This window comes from Macaca mulatta, chromosome X, assembly GCF_049350105.2.
Source record: "Macaca mulatta isolate MMU2019108-1 chromosome X, T2T-MMU8v2.0, whole genome shotgun sequence".
Taxonomy (NCBI): domain Eukaryota; kingdom Metazoa; phylum Chordata; class Mammalia; order Primates; family Cercopithecidae; genus Macaca; species Macaca mulatta.
The window spans coordinates 32,623,351-32,647,240 of NC_133426.1; the positions used below are offsets into that span (position 1 = coordinate 32,623,351).

Consider the following 23,890-nt stretch of genomic DNA (forward strand, 5'->3'; position numbering starts at 1 on the left):
TTCTAGTCCTTTTCCTCTTGGAGTTTTTACTCATTAGGGAAAAACAACCTGCAATATCATAATGTTGGTAGTGATAAATACAATGAGGGAAAAAATTAAAGCTTTGAAAGTAGAACAATAGTAGTGGCATATTAAATAGGGGAGTCAGAAAAGATCTCTTTGAGGTCTAAGGTAAGGAAGTGAGCCATATGAATATATGAGAAAAAAAACCTTCCAAGAAGAGGGAAATACATATGTAAAGTCACTGAACTTGAAGTATGCTTGATCTATTTGATACCAAGCTAGTAGGCCAGTGTATCTGGAGCTAAGTAATGGGGTTAAGGGTAGTAAAGAAGGTAGGATACCTATAGGGAACAAATCATGATGGTGTTTTGGATTTTCTTCCACGTGTAAAGTGAAATTATTTCAGAATTTAGAGCTACTCCCAACACCTTCTCTACTTACTCAGTTTGTAAATTTCTTAAGGGCAATAATATGGTCATATATGTTCCCCTTACTTGGTTCACTGTCTCTCATTCCATAATAGTTACCACTATTCCACAAGACCCATGGACTAGAATTATGGATTTAAGGCTTGCAAAGGAGACAAAAGGTCATCTTAGACAGCTATATGGGTCCGGCACATAGTAAGTGAACATACTAATAAGCCATGTGTCCAGTGACCGACTGTCTTTTACAACCAGTCTCACTAGGTAGTCTATACTTAAACACTTCTGACAGAGGGCTCATTATCCCCCAAAGCCTTTTATTGCATTTTGGGACATTTCTATTAGTGAGTAAAGTATTCAAATATCACATGTCTGACCCTATGAATTTTAGCAAGCTAACTTAGTTTATGATTTCAATTTTGTAATTTTTTTATGCTTGAAGAGTTCATATCAAAAAAAACAAATTTTGAGAGCATGACCGTGTTTTAATTTATAGTTTATTTTGTCCTTAGAGGTTTCTGAAAACAAATGTAGCAGTGTAGCAGTTATTAACACCATCCATACTTATTTCCAGCTTTCTACCTTTGAGACATGTAATACGAATGTATTTCTTAGTTCTAAGTTGGGTGAGACCATCCAACTAGTTGTGCCCATGAGTTGTGAACTGAAGTAGATACGTCACTTCCAGTTCAAGCAATTGCCAGCACAAGACCTTCCAGACTTTTCTTTCCCTCTGCAGAATGACTGGGAGTATCCTAGTGGCTGTTTCATCAGGCTGGGTTTCCAAATGACCACAATGAATAGTATCCCCTTGTTGATTCACAGTATACCATGGAATGAAAAAGTTATTATAAGGTAGTGAAATTTAATGACCAGATCTAGAATGACTGGTTTAGATAGCACTTAATAAACATTAAGTGACTAGTAACACATTCTAACAATAGTCTTTAACCTGCATATTGTGATATATCAGTAAATCTCCAAACCACAATTGGGTTATCCTGGCAAACAGCTTTACGGTATTTTCTAGGATATAATAATTACTCAACAATTTTCTATTGAAAGAAGTAATGAATGTAACTATTCATCTAATGAGAGGTTATTTAGACATATTGCCTCAATATTTCAAGGGCCATTGAGTAATAATGACTTATTTCTTTAAAAATTAAGGTAAAAATAGTAAGCTGTTAAATTTCCAATGAAAAAAATTGCAACATAGAAGCAAAAGTGAAACACACACACACACACACACAGTGTGTATACATAATGGATTTAGAGTTCTAGTTATGAGGATGAGACTAGGGAAATAGGCACAGAGGGAAAGTGCTGTTAGAGACAACCCGTATATATAACTTAGAATAGAACGTACTCCCTATGGAAATGTTTAGTATTATTGGTAGATATGTGTATTGCTGTATGTATATAGTCACACACACATCTATATATGCACACATAACACATAAATATATACTCTATTTGAAACTTGTGCTTTTAATCTAACCATTTATCAGCGCTATCTTTACAGCATGGTAATAAGTATTTATCTATAGCATGAATTTTAAAGGTTTCACGATATTGCATTAAATATACTTCCCCTAAATTTTATTAATCCCATGGTGATAACTATTCAAGTGTTTATTAAACTTTCCCTCTTTGAAAACCTGTTTTAACTATGTCTTACATCATTTCACTTACCAGATTACCCCTAAATTGAAATTTTGTGATTGAAAAATTATGCACCAGAAGGACAGCATCAATTTATTCTGTCATAAGCCCTCTTATAACTTTTGATGCTTCCTGTTTATGTTCTGCAAAGTTATCAGTATTATCACTGTTTCAATCTGCCTATCTGGTAGTTAAAAATAATTTTATTGTTTTATTTTTTTTCTTATTAAGTAGATGGTAAGTCTTTTTATATGCTTAATGATATATTAACTTTTTCACTTTTGTCATTTTCTGGCTCATGTTCTTCATGAATTTTCCTATTGCGGTGTTCTAGTTTTACTTATTGATTTATCAGCATTATTTATGAGGGCTATCAATCCTTCATATATTATAAATGTTACAAATAATTTTCCCAACTTTGTATTTGACTTGTTTCTTTAGAGCCTTTCTTAAAAGCATCATAACCAATACATGATGCAAGAATTGCCTTACTAAATTCCTTTAACTCAATAAATACTTCACTATAATCATGGTCTATGAAGTAATAGAAATGTTAAGATTTTCAAGAGCTTATGGAAACTTTAATTCACATTTATTCCTGGCTTCTAGGATCAAGCAGGCAATAAGCAATTATTAAATTAATGATAATACTACAGTGCTTCCGGCACACTTGTTCCTGAACTATTTGAGGTACCAAATAGTTAAAATGACTTTAATCACCTGGCTCACATGAAATTTAAATGATAAAACAGAAGTAGAAGAATCCATGGGCACATCTTATTTCTCATTCCATTAATGATCTAAATTTCTTCTTTAAATGACTTTTTGAGGTATGATAAAGTAAATTTCAATGTTTCAGAAAGAACTACGTATCTCAGGAAGCAGATAATTGCCACTGGATTTAGCAATCGGACCCACAATATAGAAATTTCTAATTAAAGTTCTCTTTTTATAATGCTAATCTTTCAGCCAAAAATTTCCTTGGGACATATTATAATGAAGATAAAATGTTCTAAGATTTTAAATTAACCAGAGATCCCAGAGAAATCTAATAAACATTTTCATAAATGTTCACTGTAAGTCAATTTTATCGTGTAGTAATCCCATTGTTATACATAGCTCTCATCATTGGCATCATTATGCTGTAAATAACTGAACTAATGGAAATAAATATTTAAAATGCTAAGCTTGAAAATCTGGATTTACTATACATAAAAGAGGAACATGACTTTATGTAGCTGAATTGGTATGCAGATGATCTGGAAATAAGGAGTCTCATAACCATACCATCAACTAATCATTAATCTTTCCAAAGATAGTTTATTTCCCCAAAGATTTAATTAATAGCATTCTCATAATTTAAAAAATGACTGTATTTCTATTAAACTTTATAATGAACAAAATAGGTGAGCACTAATTATGTGTTGATTTTAAAGTCACTCTAAATTAATTACTATTAAATAAGATCTCTCTCCAAAAGAATTAATAGTTTTCTTTACATTTATATGGTTAAGGGGGTAAACTCTTAGTGAAAATAAAAAAGTTTGCTAGTAGATTTGAGACCCACATGGATTTACCGCATGTATTACATAATAGGACGTTCTGTGTTGATCTACAAGTTTGGTAACAAGTTTATGTTGATTAACCAAGCATTATTACATTTTTTCACTGATATCATTTGTAGATAAAGACTACAAATATGCCAAGATATGTGCTGCCAGAATTCTATAGCAGGGATTAAAATTAGGCATGGGTATCCACTAGTTATACATTTTAAGAAATGTATCTGTATGGCCGGGCACAGTGACTCACGCCTGTAATCATAGAACTTCGAATGGCTAAGGCGGGTGGATCACCTGAGATCAAGAGTTCAAGACCAGCCTGGCTAACATGGTGAAACCTCGTCTCTACTAAATAATACAAAAATTAGCTGGATGTAGTGGCAGGCACCTGTAATACCAGCTACTCAGGAGGCTGAGGCAGGAGAACTGCTTGAACCCAGGAGGCGGAGGTTGCACTGAGCCAAGATCGTGCCGCTGCACTTCAGCTGGGGCAATAAAGCAAAAACTCCATCTCAAAAAAAAAAAAAAAAAAAGAAATATATCTCTTTAAGTTTTCATTTTCAATCATGATTGTCACATATCTTAATTTTGATATTACCACACTTTGAATATAGTTTCATTAAAATATAAGGTTAATAATTTAAAGAGAAAAGATTAAAAATACTATATTCTAAAAACAAAATAGATTGTAATAAAATAAATGCAAAAAAGAAAATCAAGTTACTTAATGAATGTAGAAACTAGAGACTGTCCTACAGAAAATGTGACAGTGTGATGAATTAGCTTAAAATAATTATAATCCTTAAGAAGACATCATATTTAACAAAATTCAGGATATCAGGATCCTAGACCCAGTATTTCTGCTCTGTAATCTTAGGTACATGACTTAGCGTATCTGAGCTTGAGTGTCTTCACCTGTAAAATGAAGGGTGTAGAGGTTGTTCTTTACTTAATCTTCTTGGCATTAAATTACACATACAAATTATTTCCAAATGAATTTGAAATTTCATTTGTGCTAGAAAGCAATTAGGTGGCCATTTCGTCTCCTACTCCGTGACACTTATGTGCAAGGACATTTGCAAACTTCTTAATCAGGAGCCTGAATATTTGAAGATATGTACAAGCTTACATAAAACAAGTACAGTCATCAGTGAGTAGAGTGCACTTTATTGAATACCTGTTAGGCACCATGCTAGCCACGTTTCACAACTGACCTGGATTCTTCAGAAGAATCTTGTAAGTTCCGACAGATTGTATTTTTAAAGATGAATACAGTATGTTTCAACTTACATGTTCTTCTTATGATGTAACATCGATACTTCTCCATCAAGAGTTGGGTTTATGTTTCCTCCCCTTGACTAGGATGGACCCCAACCATGACAGAAGTTATACTATGTGACTTCCAAGACTAAGCACAAAAGGCAATAAAGTTTCTGCTTGGTACTCTTTGGGTCACTTACTCTTAGAATCCAGCCAGCATTTAGTGAGGGGCTGCAGATTAAATGAGGCCACATATACATGTTCCAGTCAACTGCCCTGGCTGAAGTTCCAGCAGTAGCCAACAGGCATGTGAGTGAAGAAGCCTTCAAAAATGGCTTCAGCTTCATCTACTATTTTATTACACCTATGTGAGAAGCCCTGAACCCAGCTGAGCCCCAGAATCAAGAGAGATAATAAGAAAACTGAATGTTGTTTTTGTAAGCTCCCAAGTTTTGAGGTGATTTGCTACATGGCAATAGTTATGGTGAACAAGGTAAGCACACCTGTATTACACAGGTGAGCTAAGCATTACACAGGTATGCCAAGAGATAACTGAATCACACAACAACTAAGAAGGTGAATCAATTTTAATACAAATTCTTACTTCCGTAAAGACTTGATTTGTAAAAGAAAAATAATAAAGAAGTATTAAACTGAATGTTTGACAAAGATATTCCTTAAGAGGCCCTTCCTAAAGAAGGCATACTGCATCTAGCCTACATGTGGAGATCCAAACAATCTATTAATGATTACAAATAAACCATCCTAACCTGCTTAAACATTTTAACACAGATTAGCTCAATTTCATCCAATAATTCATTCAAATTCTAGGAACCTAAAAATCCCATAAAATGTAATAAACATGACTTAAATGAGAGCATTCAAATATCCTTGGTTTGAAAAAATTGACTCTATTTTTGTAACATCCACAGCAATACCTCTGGACCTATCTCTGGTATCAAGAGACAGAAAAGTCATTTTCCAGAATGGTTGGTAAAATAATATATCATCTCTTCCAGAAACTCCAAATATCTTTACCAAACGTAAAAATGGACTTTCATTCTACATTTTTTGAGATATATATATATATATATATATATATATATATATATATATTTTTTTTTTTTTTTTTTTTTTGAGACAGAGTCTCGCTCTGTAGCCCAGGCTGGAGTGCAGTGGCGTGATCTGGACCTCGGCTCACTGCAAACTCCACCTTCCGGTTTCACACCATTCACCTGCCTCAGGCTCCTAAGTAGCTGGGACTACAGGCACCTGCCACCACGCCCGGCTAATTTTTAAGATTACTTAGTTATAAATATAATGCAAAATGGGAAGAGTGTTGATCCGTGTTGTTGTAAATATTTCTTTACCCTTAAATACTTAAATATTATCGAATGCCTGTTGTGTAAGAAGGTGAATGGAGTCGTTTTTCTCTCACACACACTGTTATAGTGAAGGCTTTTCTCACATACACTATGCATTATTTTAGCCACCCCATGGAAAGTTGAAAGTATCTCCATTTTAGAGATTAGAAAACTGAGTAATAGAGGGAAAACAGCATATGCAGGTCCCACAGACCAGATTCCTATTATACTCCTGTTTTCATCTTAATATCTTAGCTATGGAATGTTCTTTAATCTTCTTTGAAAAGTTTAACACCATTAAAATTCTTATTTACATCAACATAAACAGGAATAGAATAATTCAGAGGACAAAACAGGAAATATATTTGTGACATGGATGACAGAAAATTTCCTATTCTTATTTAGAATTATCACTTATAGATCAAGAAAAATAACATTCCCACACTATTCAACCTTTTTTTAGGCATCCATTTCCTAACTTATTTTGATAGATAACTCCATTTGTGGAGTTACATCTTTATAAGGTTGTTTTGAAAATCAGAAATAATAAATGTAAATTACATGCTAGGCATTTAACAGATTTCCTAAATGCAGACACACCTAGTGGAATAAATGATGTATTTTGGTTATACTATCCTTATAAAATTTCCATACTTAATGAGGGCTTTACCTTAAATAACTTTTTATTTTTAAGTTGCTTATGCTAAATCATTTTTTTAAAAAAACCTCTAGGTTTTTGGACTGTAACACAATAACGCTCCTTTAATCTTAATAAAGATGCCACTATTAACAATTTTACACCAAGAAACTGTGTAATCTTAAAAAATGGTTAAATTCCTAGAAACATAAAACCTACCAAATCTGAACTGTGTAAAAATAGAAAGTCTGAATAGATCAATAAAAGTAAGGAGAATGAATCAGTAATTTTTCATCTCCCAACAAAGAAAACACAAGACCAGGTGACTTCATAGTGATTTTATCAGACATTTAAAAAAAGAATGTCAATGTTTCTCAAACTCTTCCAAAAAAAAAAAAAAAAAAAAAAACTGAAGTGGAAGGAGCACTTCCAAATTCACTTTATAAGGTCAGCATTACCAAAGCCAGAAAAAGACATCCCAAGAAAACTGCAGGTCAGTATCCTTGATGGATATAAAGGCAAAACTCGCAAAAAAATTCCAGCAAACTTTAACAACACATTAAAAGGATCATACACCATGACCAAGTGAGATTTATCCTTGGGATACAAGGATGGTTCAACATGAAAATCAATTAGTTTGATAAACCACGTTAACAGAATAAATAGGAAGTCACATGTTCATTCCATTGGATGCTAAAAACTTGTTCGGCACAATTCAACACAATTTCGTTATTTAAAAAAAAAAAACCATTAAACTCTCAACAAACTAGGAATAGAAGGAAATTGCTTCATTATAAAAGTCATATATAAAAAGATCGCAGCTCATATCATAACAACTGCAAACTGAAAGGATTTTCTATGAAATCATGAACAGGAGAAACAAGGTAAGTATGCCCATTCTTGCCACTTCTACTGATGGCAATACTGGAAGTCCTTGCTAGAATAATTAGGCAAAAAATAAAAAAAAAATTAAAGGTATATAAAATCAGAAATGAAGAATATTATTCCTATTTGCAGATGACATAATCTTATGAATAGAAAACCCTACAATCTATTAAAAACACTAGAACCAATTAGAAAATCAGAAAAGTTGTAGGATACAAAATCATACAAAAATTAGTTGAGTTTCTTTGAACTAATAATGAAAAGGAAATTAGCAGACAAATTCCATGTACAATAGCACCAAAAAAAAAAACAAAACAAAACAAAAAAAAAAACACAGTGATAAACTAAAGAGGTCAAAGAGAATGCACTGGAAACTATGAAACATTGATGAAAGAAATTAAAGATGACAAAATCAAATGGAAAGATATCCTACATTCACGGATAGAAGGACTTAAAACTGTCATTATATTCAAAGCAATTTACAGAATGTAATCTTTATCAAAATTCCAATGGCATTTTTCACACAGAGAAAAACTCTGAAATGCATATGGAATCACAAAGAATCCCAAATGGCTAAATCAACCTTGAGAAAGAAGTACAAAATTGGAGGTATCACATTTCCTGATTTCAAAATATATTACAAAACTACAGTAATTAAAAATAAATTGTATTGTCATGAAGACAGACATATAGACCAATGGAACAGAATAGAGGGCCCAGAAATAAATCTACACATATAGGGTTAACTGATATTCCACAATAGAGCCAAGCATACATAAGGAGGAAAGGATAATCTCTTCTATAAATGGTGTTGGACAAAACTGGATATCCACACGCAAAAGAATGAAATTGGATGCTTATCTTATGCCATATGCAAATATCAACTCCGAATGGATAAAATATGTAAATGTAAAACCTCAATTCATAAAACTCCTAGAAGAAAACATTGGAAAAATCTTGTGACATTCATCCCGGCAATTATTTCATGGATATGACACTAAAAGCACAAGCAACAAAAACAAAAAATACTATTGAGACTACATAAAACTAAAATTCTGTTCAGAAAAGAAAACAACACTGTGAAAAGGCAATCTATGGAATGGGAAAAATACAAACCATATGTATACATTGTGAGAATTATTTCTAATTCAGAGCTATTAGGAGAGTTAAATAAAATGAATTACATAAAGAATACTTCATGGTATAGCTACATTCTAAGTTATCAAAATAACAGCAACTAATATCATTGACTACTATTTTAAATACATCAGGACTTAGATAAGATTTTGTGGTCAGACCTGAAGACCTTATATTAACAGCTGGTTATTTTCTAAAATATATAAAGAACTCCTACAACTCATTGGCATAAAAACCTAAAAACCCAATTAAAAACGGGCTAAAAGCTTGAATAGACATTTCTCCAAAGATGACACCCAAATGGCCAACAGGTGTATGAAAATATGTTCAACATTATGAATTATCAGGGAAATGTGAAATGAAAAGCAGAATGAGCTATCACATTTACACCTGTTAGACGCCTACTATTAAAAAATGCGTTAGTGAGGATGTGGAAAAATTGCAACTACTGTACATTGTTAGTGAAGTAAAAAATGGCATGGCTATTATGGAAAATAATATGGTGGTTCCTCAAAAAATTAAAAACAGAACTACCACTTGATCTAGCAATCTCACTTCTGGATATTTATCCAAAAGAATTGAAATCAGGATCTTGAAGGGATACCTGCAATCCCATATTCATTGCAACACTATTCACAATAGCCAAGACGTGTAAACATCCTCAGTGTCCACTGATGGATGAGTAAAGAAAATGTGTTACACGCATACAAGAGATTAATATTCAAAAAGAATGAGATCTTGCCACGTTAACAACATGGATGAACCCTAAGGACATTATGGGAAGTGAAATAAGACAGTGACAGAAGGACAAATACTGCATGATTCTATGTATAAGAGGTATGTAAAATAAGCTGATCAAATCAGAGAGTGAAATAATAGTTGCTAGAGGCTTTGGAGAGGAGGAAATGGGAAGCTGTTAATTAACAAAGGTTCAGTTATCAAAGATGAGAAAATTCTCAAGATCTATTGTACAACTTATGCCTATACCTATAGTGAATAATGCTGTATTTTACACTTAAAAATCAGTTAAGAGGGCAAATCCCATGTTAAGTGTTCTTACCACAATAAAGTAAGATTTCAAAAGAAGTTAAAGGATAAGAGTGTATCTGTTGAAAATAACATCACATATATTCACTTTAAGGTTCTTTCCAGTTTTAAAATTCTACTCAGAAGTCTTCAGTGTACCAATTTATAGAGTTGACTAAAACCTAACAATTCTGTTTCTGGGTCACTTGTTCAGTCACATCAGAATGTATAAAGGCTTCCTTGAAGCAAATCAATAATTTTAATCTAAGGAGTGGTCCCCACTAGCTGGCTTTGCATCCTCTGTTTGCCAATTCCTTTCTACAATCTGTGTACAGTCTGAGGGACAAGTTGTGTCAGGAGGGGCAATGGCAGAGATAGAGTGAAAAATCTCCTCTCCTTCATCCCCTCCCAACACAGGATTGCTGGATGTGGAATCACCTAGAAGTGCTTTTTCTGCTTTATAAAAGGCATTACTGTGTTTCCCTCTGCATGGTTCCAAGATTGTTCCTCAGCAACCTCATAACTAAAAAGGATATCCTTTTCCTTGGAATCTTTTACTCGGTATATTAACTTGCCAAACTCTATACAGGTTGTGAGTTTGTTTATAAATCAGAATCCAGGCTATCTCTTCTCATAGAAGTGCTAATAAAATTTTAAAAATTTTCTCAGATCAGACCACAAAATCTTATCTATCACCTGAAGTATCTAAAGTAGTAATCATATCGGTAACTGTGTTTTTTGTTTTGTATTGTTTTTGTTTTGGTTTTTTTTTGAGCACTTACAATGTGCTTATGCCATGGAATGTTCTTTATGTAATTCATTTCATTTAACTCTCCTAAATAGCTCTGAGTTAGAAACAGTTTCAATAATACACACAAGGGAACTGAGGCTCAGAGTTCAAGAAATTCTCTCAAGGTCACATAACAAGTAAGTAATAATGAAGGCTCTTAAAAGTAGAAGTTGGGGGGTAGAAGAGTATAGATCAGAGTGATGTCACGTGAGAAAGACTCAATTTGCCCTTGTCTGCTTTGAAGTTGAAAGGCGGCCATGAGCCAATGAATGTGGTCAGCCTCTAGAAGCTAGAAAAGCCATAGAAATAGATGCTCCTCTACAGCCTTCAAAAGGAAGGCAGCCCTGCTGATATGTTAATGTTAGCTCAATGAGATCTGTTTTAAACATCTGAACTACAGAACTGTAAAATAATGAATATGCGTTGTTCAGGGCCACTAGGTTTGTAGTCTTTACATCAAAAATTGAAAACTAATACATAGACACATGAGTAGTTATCAGGATGGGATAATTTAAAAGAAGTATGTTTTTGTTTCTGTGGCCATCAACTATTTACGGTAGTGTTTTGAGACAGAGTCTTGCCCTGTCGTCCAGACTGGAGTGCAGCGGCCAGTCTCAGCTCACTGCAACCTCTGCCTCCTGACTGCAACTGATTCTCATGCCTCAGCTTCACAAGTAACTGGGATTACAGGTGTGTGCCACCACACCCAGTTACTTTTTGTGTTTTCAGTAGAGACAGGGTTTCGCCATGTTGGCCAGGCTGGTCTCAAACTCCTAGCCTCAAGTGATCTGCCTGCCTCCGCCTCCCAAAGTGCCAGGATTACAGGCATGACCCACTGCACTCAGCTCTCAGTATATTTGTTTAAGTGTTACAATGCAGGTAGCCTTACACTTTTACTGTCGTTTGAACCTACTGTAATCAGCAACACCTCCCAACACACACACATGCACGCACCACTGAAATTGTTCTTATTAAAGTGGATATAAACTAGAGTGAGCACGTAACTTATTGGTCTAAATGGCCAAGTTTTAAGAGTGAATAGTAATTCCATTGTAGTAACTGCTATATATTAGGATTTCCCAGACATCTTACACTACTGACGTTTTGCTAAATTCACTGAATAATTTTCAATCATCAAGTTATTTGAACTAACCAGCAATATTTAATGTAGTTAGACATCTTCCTTTCCCTGAAAACACTTTCTTCTGGATTCCAGAATACCACATCCATCATTTCCTTTCTTTTCAGCTTTTTCTCTCCCCTTTCTAGCCACCCTTTTCAGCCCCTTTGCTGATGCCTCATCATATATACATCTAGAGACCTCTTATCTGTCTATACATTTTCCCTTGGTAATCTTATCCTGGCCAATGGATTTAAATACTATCAACGTGTTGACTTCTAAATTATTATCCTCAACTCTGATCTTAGATCCCCTTTTTTTACATGCATTCATAGCCTTATAGGCACTTCAAGATTAATATGTTTAAAACTGAAATCCTAATGTTCACTCCCAAACCTGTTCCTTCTACAGTCTCACCCATCTTGGTTTGTGGCAACTCTATATTTGGCCAGTTGCTTAAGAAAGAAACCTCACAATAATCCTTGGTTTCTCTAATTATTTCCTAAGTCACATCTACTCCATCAGGAGGGAAATGACTTTGATGAAATATTGGCCTCCAATTCTGCTACCAGATATGCTGTGCTAGAGATCATGAAACAGAAAAGCTCACATGTAAAATTAAAATGCTCATATCATACCATTTGTTTATTTTTATTATTTATTTTTTTGAGACAGAGTTTCACTCTTGTTGCCCAGGATGTAATGCAATGGCACGATATCAACTCACTGCAAACTCCACCTTCCGGGTTCAAGTGATTCTCCTGCCTCAGCCTCCCAAATAGCTGGGATTACAGGCATGCACCACCACACCCAGCTAATTTTGTATTTTTAGTAGAGATGGGGTTTTACCATGTTGGTTCAGTTGGTCTCGAACTCTGACCTCAGGTGATCCACCCACCTTGACTTCCCAAAGTGCTGGGAGTACAGGCGTCAGCTACCACACACGGCCCTACCATTTATTAAATGAGTTAAAAACATATGGCAAGAGGGAAGAGATTTGGAGGATAATAAAATTAGAATAAATTCAGACACAGATTGTTTTGTATGTTTGTTTATGTGTCACTTGGTCCAATAACAGTACCTGGCACATAGTAGGTGATTAAAAAAACAAGTGCTAAATAATCAAACGTATGAATACTGCTCTATGTGTGAGTAACCCAATATACAAGAATCACAGTAGAGAAAGTGCAGTGTCACCCTAGTATAATGAGGATGGGCATGGAGTTGGATAAATGTAAATTTGAATTCAGGTTCTGCCACTTACTAATTAGGCCTAGAAATATAAATTAAGTTGGCCTATTTAAAACAGAGACAAAAGCACTCCGAGCTAAGGGAAGCATAAAAGCTAATATGGAAAATTTTGGGGCACCTGTGTAGGATAACAAGTGACTTAATTTGGTTGAAGAAAACATGAAATACATGTGTAATGAGCATAAAAGCATAAATTATTAATATATCATAAATCTTTTTAAGGCAGTTTAGGAGAGTAGCCTTGTTATATGGGCAAAATTAAGTGAAAAAAAATTGTGAATATTATTAGGACTGTGAATAACATAAAAAAATGGACAAGAAACTAATAAATTTCACTTGGAGACATACTAGGTTTGAGATATTAGTGGATATCAAGGTATAGATACACAACACAGAGTTGAAAATGAATTGGAAATGTGGCTATAACTTAAAGATTGGAAGTGATGAAGACAGAGATACAATGATCATTTGCATACAGATTAAATACAGATTGCATACAGATTGAGGCCAGGAGATTAATTATTAAATTATGTTAAGAGAACAAGTACAGAGATAAGAAGGCCAAGACATCTCCCATGAGGTTCACAAGCTAAAGAAGTTGGAAGAGCAGAAAGAGCCAGATAATCAAAGACACAGAATAGTCAGAGAGGAAGAACCTGCTGAGTGTAGAGGCTGAGAAAAATGTTTCTTCAGTGGTAGAAAGTTAGGAGAGCTGAATAAAAGCCATTTGGCTCTGTGACTAAGAATACTTATTTGTTGAATAAATAAATGAACAGTTAAAGCAGAGTGATGTGTTTGGGGAGTGGGGGCATGCACGTTTTTCCCATAGGGGACAGTCACCCGCATGGCTCTCTCTTATAGAGGACTTTATTTTTCTCTGTAGACCACACTTTAATAAAACTTTCTGATGGCATCAGATCCAGCCTGTCTTGACTTCATTTGAAGTAAAGCAGGTACAGCCTATAGCTGCAGTGTAAGCTCAGTCCTTCTGACACTTTTGAAATTAATGTTTAGTGTGAATAAAGGCATACACTTATCAAACCTAACTACATTTATCATCTTCTGATATGCTTCTTTAGTAACAGTCAGAATATATCATTCCTCATCTCCTGTGATTTGTGCTGTGTCTTTTCCAAAGGATAAACATTATACTGATTTGAATGCCTTATTTTAAATAACACAGGTAAGTGAATTTGTTGAATTATCTGTAATTTATGATATAATGTATTCGGTAATTTTTACACAAAGGTAGAATGAGCAGAGTCTAGCAAGATGTAAGTCCATTTGTAATTACTTCATTAAGGAGTCATACCTGAGCAATGCCTTAATGAGGTGGTGATGAGGGGAAAATGCGCTACCAGAATAGGCATTGCAGAAAACCTAGAAAAGGCAGCTCAATAAAGTGATAATGAGAGAGGGGAAAAAAACCCTTTATCTTTGCTTGGTGTATGCTCCTTAATTTTAGGAGGTGGCACTTATTCCTTAAGTCTTGGTGATTTCAATGGGGGTAATGGTATAAATAGAGTCTAGAGAGTCGATGGAGAGTCAAGAGGTCCGGAATGAGAGGGAGTGAGAAGAGAGCTTTGCAAGTAAACTAGCCAAGGATGGAGGTCGTAACTATTTCAGAGTTCCAAATTTTTAGCTAATGCATCAATTAACTGCCAAATAAATTACTAATTAAATGCACGCCACTATCTTAAAAAAAAAAAATCGAGTCTCCAAAAATGTACACATTTTTTAACCAATAGGATCAGGTCTATCATTTTTAAATTCTCATTTATAGTGTAGTTTTGATAAAAATCACATCATCTAGCACGTTTCAAATTGGCTCCGCTGAGCAAAATCAATCATTTTTGTTAAAAAGTAATTCTTGCAAATCTAGCAAACTTAGCGCATTTCATTCCCACGCTGTAACGTCTACAAGGCTATTTCTTGTATGTTGGATTCCATACAATATTGCAAGAGTGGAAAACTCCACTGAGAGGCTTCCTCATATAGAAAGTACGAAACATTGCCTAAAATATGACCTGCTTTGAGTGTGATTTTTTCTTATAAATACTACAGAGCCTGCTATACACAAGTTTAAATTAGCAAAATTAACGGAGAGCATATGAAGAAGTTTGCAGTTGCATTTTTCTTACACAGAATATATATTTTGGAATGAATATAAAAAATAATTCACTTGTAGTATATGTATTTTCTTTATGTTTATCTAGAAAAATCTCCCCAAATAGTGTAATTAGCAATTTTCACAGATTTGCCCATACTTTTTGAAGTTACATATATAAACCTTTTAATGAGCCTCATGTTTTTTATAACCATTAGTAGCCTTTGTCAAAGAGAACCTTAGAGGTTATTACATAATGAAAGTAGAAATCATTATTATGGGAATTCATATTTATGAAGAATCATCATATAGTAAACCTAGAGAAGTCTCAATAACAAAGTAGAATCATATGAGGGAATCAGTAAAACTGGGAAAAATGAAACAGCTCTTCACGGGGAGATAAAAAGCACTGAAAAATTCAAGCAAGTAAAAGCAGTGTTAGATTATCTTGGAAGCAGTTCTCTGGTTTGTACAACAGAGAATAAATGTTGACAGACCTGTGAAGGAAATGGGCTCCGTGTAGGGTCAGAGGTGGTGACATAAGCAGCCTGTGTGTAGGCATAGCTCTTGAATCGAGGCTTAGGGGAAGAAGTTCTTTCATAGCCCTGTGCTAGACTGACTGTGATCTGCAGAGAAGGGTTTGGGGGAGTGGATAGAGAGGAGGAGGAAAAACCATAAGTAACCCAAAAGGACTACTTTCCAACATGGTAGAAAACAGAACATTAAATGGAAACGGTGAGATTTAATGTTTAATACTAAACATATATAAATGATATTAGAAATTGGTATACTCCCAGAATTATGGCACTTAATGTCATGTTGGAGAATAAATGATCTGGGAAGATATGAGCATGCTATTTAACCATGAGGATTCCATAGTAATACAACTCCAATATTTATATGGGATGGTACTCTTCAATCTGGCAAAAACAGGCATCCAAAAGCAATTTTCTCTAAATCCAAAGTAACTAAAACCAGAATTCATCAGGTCCATACCCTGGAAAGGACTAAAGATTTTAAAAGCTAATATAGAGCTAGCTCAGTAAAGTGAGAGAGTTTGGCCTAAAAGCTTTCCACACATTCCAACAGAAATGTTGCTAAAGGTTTCTTCACTATTGCTTGTGCCTGAGAAAGCACAGGAAAACATCCAAACTATCCACGGTTGAGAGAAAGAACAAGCCAATGTCAAGGAAGAACCCCAGTGAATTCTATACAGTTATATAATGAAGAATTTCATCATGTTTTTCTTTAATGTTTATTTGAAATATTTTAAACCACTTTTCTATTTTCAAAGTTATCCTGAATAATCAAAATCTGATTTTGTACATCATATTGCCATAAAGTATTTTTAATGATTAAAAACAATATTTCCCTTTAATCTTTCTCTAGCTCTTTGTTCTAGCTGATGAAGATTTTAGAGTTTAATACGTATGTAAGTTTGCCTTTCATTTCATTGTGTGTTACACAATGGAAATGTAATATATCATGTTCTATATTCCTACGATATGGTACATATCAATAGTATTTTTTAAATACGTTTGAAAAGAATATTGTAGTCAATGAAGCAAAACTGAAAAGGTTTACATAGTCTGTCTCTCTTTCTGTATATATACGTACATTAGGCTTTGTATATATACATGTTTATATACATATATATTCGTTTTATATATATGTGCACATAATACCTAAAAATGCGTATAAAATAGAAAACATCTTGAATATTACCTGTCCTTTGGACACTTTACCTGTTGAGAATAGTGCATTTGATGATGTAATTGAAAATGTTCTTCTTTAGTCACTTTAGGTGGCCTTGGCAACATTTCCACTTCCTGGATGGCTTCAATGCTCACTTGTTGAGGCAAAACTTGGAAGAGTGATGTGATGTACATTAAGATGGACTTCTTATCTGGATAGGTGGTAGCAACATCTGTAAGCACATTAACACTACACATCAATTCTTGGTTTCTATATTTGAGACTCTAAAAGGATAATGAACAAATCAATGTTACAGGAAGATGATAGATTAATGAACACTTAGTTGGCCATGAATGTCCTCCAGAGACGAATTAGAACATGATAATCAGGCCTAAAATGTCTTTCCAATTTGGCAGACCAATGAGATGAGCAGTAAAGTTAGTTTCTTTTCCTTGTTCATATGAAAACTTTATTCTATATTACTTTTTCCTAAGTCAAATTGCCAGACTAGCCCATCTAACAGAGTAGCTTTCATTAGGCAAGAAACAAAAATAAAAGATTACATTTTCCTTTCCATGGAAAGTTATATTAACATGTAAATTCAAATGGTGCAGTGGTAATTAAACAATTACATAAAACGGCTTAATGCTTTAGTTCTCAGTAAAGAAACCTTATACCTTTTTAATTGAATGCTGCTGATATTAAAGTATGCAGACAGCTAAATATGTCTCTGTGCTGAAATGAGTCATATATCCACAATATAAACAGAAAAATACCATATAATGATTTTTAATATTCCTTGTATATTAAAAATATTTGTTTATATTATGGCCCATCTGATAAAGTAGAATGTCGTTTCCCTTCCCAGACATTAGAGATAAATGTAAAAGTCCTACACATGAAGTTGATCTGACTTCACGTCCTTTGCCACATCCAGAGGGTGAATGAAACCCAGCATTTAAAGTCAGTAATAATTTGTAATAACACAGATAAAGTGGCAGCTCTTTCAAAAGATTCATTTGCTACTTGGCATTACAATTTAGTTACTGCACTCATTCCAGTGAACCAAGATGTAAAGTAATCCTTTATGTGAAGTGTGTCATTAATACTAGAAAGTGTTAAAACGTAAGTTCTGACAATGAAATGCTATTTAGATAGCATTTCATTGTCATCCTTTTTCATCCTTTAAAAAGAAGGAAATTTTGTCATTGAGGCAACATTTGTAAATCTGGAGGCTATTAAGTGAAATAAGCCAGGCACAGAAAGACAAGTACCACATGATCTCACTTACACATGAAATCTAAAAAGTTGAATTCATAAAAGTAGACAGTAGAATGGTGTTTATGAGGGGCTGTGGGGTAGGGATTGGGAAGATGTTGGTCAAAGTCACATTTCAGTTAGATAGGAAAAATAAGTTCAAGAGATCTATTGTACAACCTAATTAATAATAATGTATTGTATTCCTAAAAATTGCTGTGAGAATAAAGCGTACTCACCATGAAACATGATAAGCATATGAAGTAATGCATGTATCAATTAGTTCAATTTAGCCATTCCGGAATGTATACATATTTCAAAACATGTTATACATGATAAATGTATGCAATTTTAGTTTTTTAATAATTAATCAATATAAAAATCAAAGATAAAAGATAAACATAAATCCTGGCAGGAGGTCAAGGCAATGTGGCAATGCATTTTCCTTGCCATACATTTATCTTAACTACTAGTAAGAGATCTGTATTCAATTTGTATATTCTGATCAAGTGTTCTGATTATAAGTGAAAAAGCCAAGAGTGAAGTCTCAAGTCCATTAGCACAAAGGGAGGTTGAACAAAGGACTTCATCAATTCTTTTACAAGTATCAGAACCATGATTAATCAGAACAACTATTTTTAAAAAGTTACAGGAGAGGGAAAAATTAATGTTCCTTGGTCCACTTCTATCCATAGAATAATACAGTGCTTCTCAATTTTTAATGTACATATGAATCACCTGGGGATCTTTTAAAACTACAGAATCCAATTCAACAGATCAGCAGTAAAGCCTGTAGCTCTGCATTTCCAATAATCTCCCAAGCGATGCTGAAACTGCTAGCCTGCTACGTTGTGAATAAGGGCCAAAAACATTACTTATAAGCAGACTGTTACATCATCTCCCATTTTATTGTTTTATTCATTTATTCAAATGATATTTATTGGACATTTCAATGCACAAGGCTGAGAGGTACAAAGTTATACAACACATATGCTCAACTTGTTATACTTTAATTAGCCAACAGTCAAAGTAATTTTTACAAGTACTTTTTAAAGAAGAAGTAAATAATATTTTGTGCATGAACACTGCCTTCCTTAATAATCTTACTAACTTAGCTTTGGAATCCTGAAGCCTACAAATCTCCAATTCTTTCAGTAATTGTTTTTCAAAATATTTGACCAATTGTTTCTTATATGGTGAATACTATACTTCACCATATCTTGAAATTCTAGAAAACTTTCTTCCTTCTCACTAGTAACTAGTCAGCTTTACCTGTGATTAACATAACTTAGAGCTCTTTCATTTTTAGTATATTAAATAAAATCATGATGTGAGAAAACAAATTAAAAAGGGTTGACCCTGTGCCTATTCACTGCTGTGTTATAGGCATATGCATGTATGTTTGGCCTCAAATATATGCCATGATAAAAAGTAAAAAATGGTGCAAAATTGGCCAAGCATTTTTATTGCCCCAAGAAATATCAAACATTGTAATAAATTTTATTTACATAAAACATGTGGACTGAATGCAAATATTCTTGTCAGTCATTACAAAAAATATGTACTTATTTAACCAAACTATTGACATTTTGCCCCAAACTATTACTATCACACTTCTGAGATTATGTGGAATTCAAAACTGCCAGGAGGTAGAAATCAGTATTTTTTTAAGAAAGGAATTTAGGTCTAAAATATTTTGAATTTCGTCAACATACATTTTCAAGAAATCTATTATATTCAAAATATTTTAATGGATTATCCAGGAGAAAATTCATGAATTCTGCTTCCAATTTGGAATAAGAAAATAAATAATAAAAGTACAAAGTAATTGCATTGCTGAACATAATTTAAAATGTGTTCCTCTAATTGGCACAACCAGTTCTTTAACATGTTCAGATTTTAAAAATCATATACTATTGGAGGATCAAGCAATTCTCTTTGAATAGGAAACTGAATTAATTATGCATAGGATTTCAATAGCCGGAAATGAGGGAATGGGCAAGAGTATTCCGGGCTGTGGGAGTTTAAAGACGCAGAGGTAGGGACACATTAGCCATGTCTTGGGAACAGTGGCTTTGTGTATCTTAACCAGTGAGAGGACAGTAGTGAAAACTAAGATGAAACTGGTAGATGGTACGTAGAAAACTGAGGGAATATCAACAACAAACTAGAAAATTCGGCCTTCATTCAATAGGTTGGAGAGTAAACACTTTTCGACAAGAGGGTGACATCATCAAAATTTTATTCAAGTAAACTCTTTAAGTACAGAATGGATTGCTGGAGAAAAACTTGAGAGAAATAAGAGATTAGGACCATAATCCAGATAAAAAGTGCTCACGAACTAAGGTAGAACTGCGTATGGGGGAAATGAAAACAAGGCAATGTATGACAAAAATTCTAAGAGAGATCCAAAATGACTTCATTCAGTTTTCATTTACTCCACAGTTTTTGGAAATGCCTATATACAAAGTTATATGCTACAGCCTGAGGATATAAAGATTAATAAACTAAGAATAAAACAAAGAAGGTAGAGGATGAAGGAGGAAGCTTATCGTTCTGCAGTCATGGTAACAAGTAGACACCAACAAGTTTCAATCTACCCTATTTATTCATTTAACAATTAGTTGCCTCCATGATTGTTATCATGCTTCCCCCAGCCAACCAGCAGCAAATGCTCCCTTCTGAAAGTCTGCCAGAGTGGATTCACTTCAATGAACGTAATTCTGAATTCAAACTAATTAAATATCGTCTCACCTGAAATACCATGCTTCTAAAGCTATCATCATCCTATTCCCAATTTGAAATTTTCTTAGCTTGCTGGCCCTCTGATTCTCTCCAAAACCTAAGAATACGCTGCTTTCCGAGACTGTGGTTGACCAGCAGAGTTCCTTCTAAGTAAGATGTTATGAAGCTCAAATCCAATGTTTAGAAAACCTGTAAAGTTTGTTAAACCTTAATACTATTGCTGTATTGCATTATTGTCATTTTTGTCATATTTTTGCTGTTTCTATTATTAACACAAAAACAAACCTAGTTGTAGGAGACCATTTGTATACTATTAACAGGAAGTCAGAAGACTTTACTTAGAAGAAAAAAGCAATGATCACTTAATCCATATTTGCTAAGTGATTGTTATGTGCTATACAATATGCTTAGACTATGTTAGATTATGAGTATACAGCAGATGAGTCACCCTGTAATTATAAACATTACTTTTTATGGGAAATCAAAATGAATTTTATGACTTGGGGATAATCCTCATTTATGATGACTGCACTAAGGCCAATTCCTGGCACTCTGCAATCACCTAAGTATTTGTTAAGAAACTGAATACAGAGAACAGTTAAAGTCATAGAAATTGATAAGAATTATGTAAGACAGTGACTAACAGCAATGGTATGATAATGAGTACTATGAAGAATTTGAGGAGTATAAAAATGATGGAATGTAATTTATACTTATTACAAGACATTAAGATTGTATGAAATGAGAGAAGTGGCTGAATCCCCAAAATAAGAACTTTACAATTATATGAAAGTAATTTTGCACTAAGACTGTACTACACAAAATGTTCATTGCCACTGGATTTTAATAATTGCTTATCCAATCTTTGAAGCCATCTCAGAATGGAAATGGTGAGAACTCATAACACTGCTAGAGATTTTACTTTCTGAACAATAACACCGTTTCTGATGAGTGTTTCATATTTGAAGCTACTATGGAACAAATAAATCATTTAGTGAAATTTGGTCATTTTTCAAATAAAGAAGTTAAACCTCATGGTGGTTAGAAGGCAAGTTCAAAAACTAGTCAAAATCGGATGAGAACCCAGTCATTGCACTAGCCATGGTACCTTTAACCTCATTCTCTCACATTCTATCTCAGTGTATTTGAAGACCAAGTATCTGAAAGTCATTATTCAAATAGTTACCTTGTAAGTAATGTGGTTCAATTACCGAACATGATCTCTATTTAGTAGTAGTGATTTATATTTCTAATAAGTGATGTATAACAAGACTAAATATGCATAAAAATGAACCATTGAAATGCAAATTAGAGATGTGGGGTTTTAACTATGTTCCCTTGCCTAAAAAATTTGCAAAGAATTACAAAAGAATGATAATCTATGCTGCAGAGGCTTCAATGATTTGGCCAAACACCTACTTAGCTTGAAGAGTATCAGTTGTTTCTAACCTTATGAAAAATATTTTGGGAGTGTCTATCAAAACCTTAAAAAAATCATATACTATGACCCATTAATTTTCCCTTAGGGTCCTGCCACAAGGAAATTATCAGAAATTTAAATAAAGATATATGTAAATGTGATATAAATTTTAAACAGTATTTATAACACAAAAAGAAATACTTATCATACAAAAGAGGAAAAAGATCAATCCAAATAAGCTTAATAGGTAGGGACTTAGAGAATAATTGAATATATAACTGTGTAAGAATATTACAGAGCCAGTCAAAATGTTCCTTTTGAAGGCTATTTGACAATATGTTGAAGTCAATACCTTACAGTGTAACATCAAAAGAGCAGGATTTATAGTTTATGTAGAACAATTTTAGGAAAACACCTGGGAAAAAATACTTCAAGGTATCAGTAAAGTGGATGTGCTTGAGGGATTGAAAATAATTCCCTTTTAAAATTTTATTCTATCTATATTTTCCAAACTCTTTATTCAACACATACTAATTTTGTAATAAATATATTCTATGTTAAAATAAAAGTATCTGCAAAGATCAAAAACTAAACAATAAAAGCAAAGTTGCACAAAGTTTGCTTTCAACTTGCCCTCACACCAAAAAAGTCAATGTGAGTAAGTTTGATGAAAGCAGTGCCTTCAACAAAACTAATCTCGGGCAGTCAGTCTCAGGAAAGTCCGATTAGCCAGTTGCCGGGTGTAACCTTGAAACACTGCTGGGAAATCTAAAGAAGAGGCTCCACTGTCTGAATTTCAGGCCAAGTTTCTGCCAAGGGACAGGCAGGAATTGAAATACTCAATCATAATGCACAGCGTGTGTAATTGAAAACAAGCAAGATTTCAAAGATAGCAGGAATAAATGTGCACTCACAAAGCTTTAGTTGGTCGGTGTTTTAAGAGTTTTATTAAACAACAAAAAATGTGTGAGGATGTCATTTAGAAATCATGATGAGCATAAACCTCCCCACAGAGTTTGTATTAGGAAACAGAAACAAATAAATACATTCACTGAGAAGAAAAGGAATGGAGAAACTGGAAAGACAACATTTATGGTCATAAACTAGGCATAGTCAGAATGCTCAAAATATGAAAATAGAATGGCATATATGTTGGCACAAGCAAAACCTATGGTTGTAAACAATAACCTAATTCATGGATGTGATATTCTAAAGGACATAGTGCTGGAAGTAAAGTGGATTATTTTTTGAGGTTTGCAAACGAAGAGATTTATGTCATGATACCTAAATGCTGGAGCTTATAAGTTGTAGACCGTATCGTAGCAATGGACTAATTCATTAAGGCATGATACTGTTATTTTCAGTATTTTGTATTTTGCATTCAGCACTGTATTGTACATAATTTTCTTCTTACAAGTCACTATATACAATGGATACACATTTTAATTAAAATTTGCGCAACTCCTCCCATGTTAAATTTTTTAACACTGCAAAATTTTTTAACACTCTGCCTTAGCCAAATTAAGTATTCCTTAACTAAT

At 33.7% G+C, this 23,890-nt stretch overlaps 1 protein-coding gene across 9 annotated transcripts in view; it reads right to left on the minus strand.

The window, feature by feature from the left end:
- The window catches only part of DMD (dystrophin), a 2,157,177-nt gene that overhangs the window by 1,618,628 nt on the left and 514,659 nt on the right, over nucleotides 1-23,890 (minus strand). For 6 of the 9 annotated variants that reach the window (XM_077988312.1, XM_077988311.1, XM_077988309.1 and 3 more), the window contains exons 8-9: nucleotides 16,978-17,159; nucleotides 15,730-15,858 (exon numbers count right to left, since the gene is read on the minus strand). In XM_077988312.1, coding sequence (XP_077844438.1) covers nucleotides 15,730-15,858; nucleotides 16,978-17,159 — 311 coding nt within the window. The remainder of the gene's footprint in view (nucleotides 1-15,729; nucleotides 15,859-16,977; nucleotides 17,160-23,890) is intronic. The other 3 variants (XM_077988314.1, XM_077988313.1, XM_028842274.2) reach the window with 1 other exon arrangement.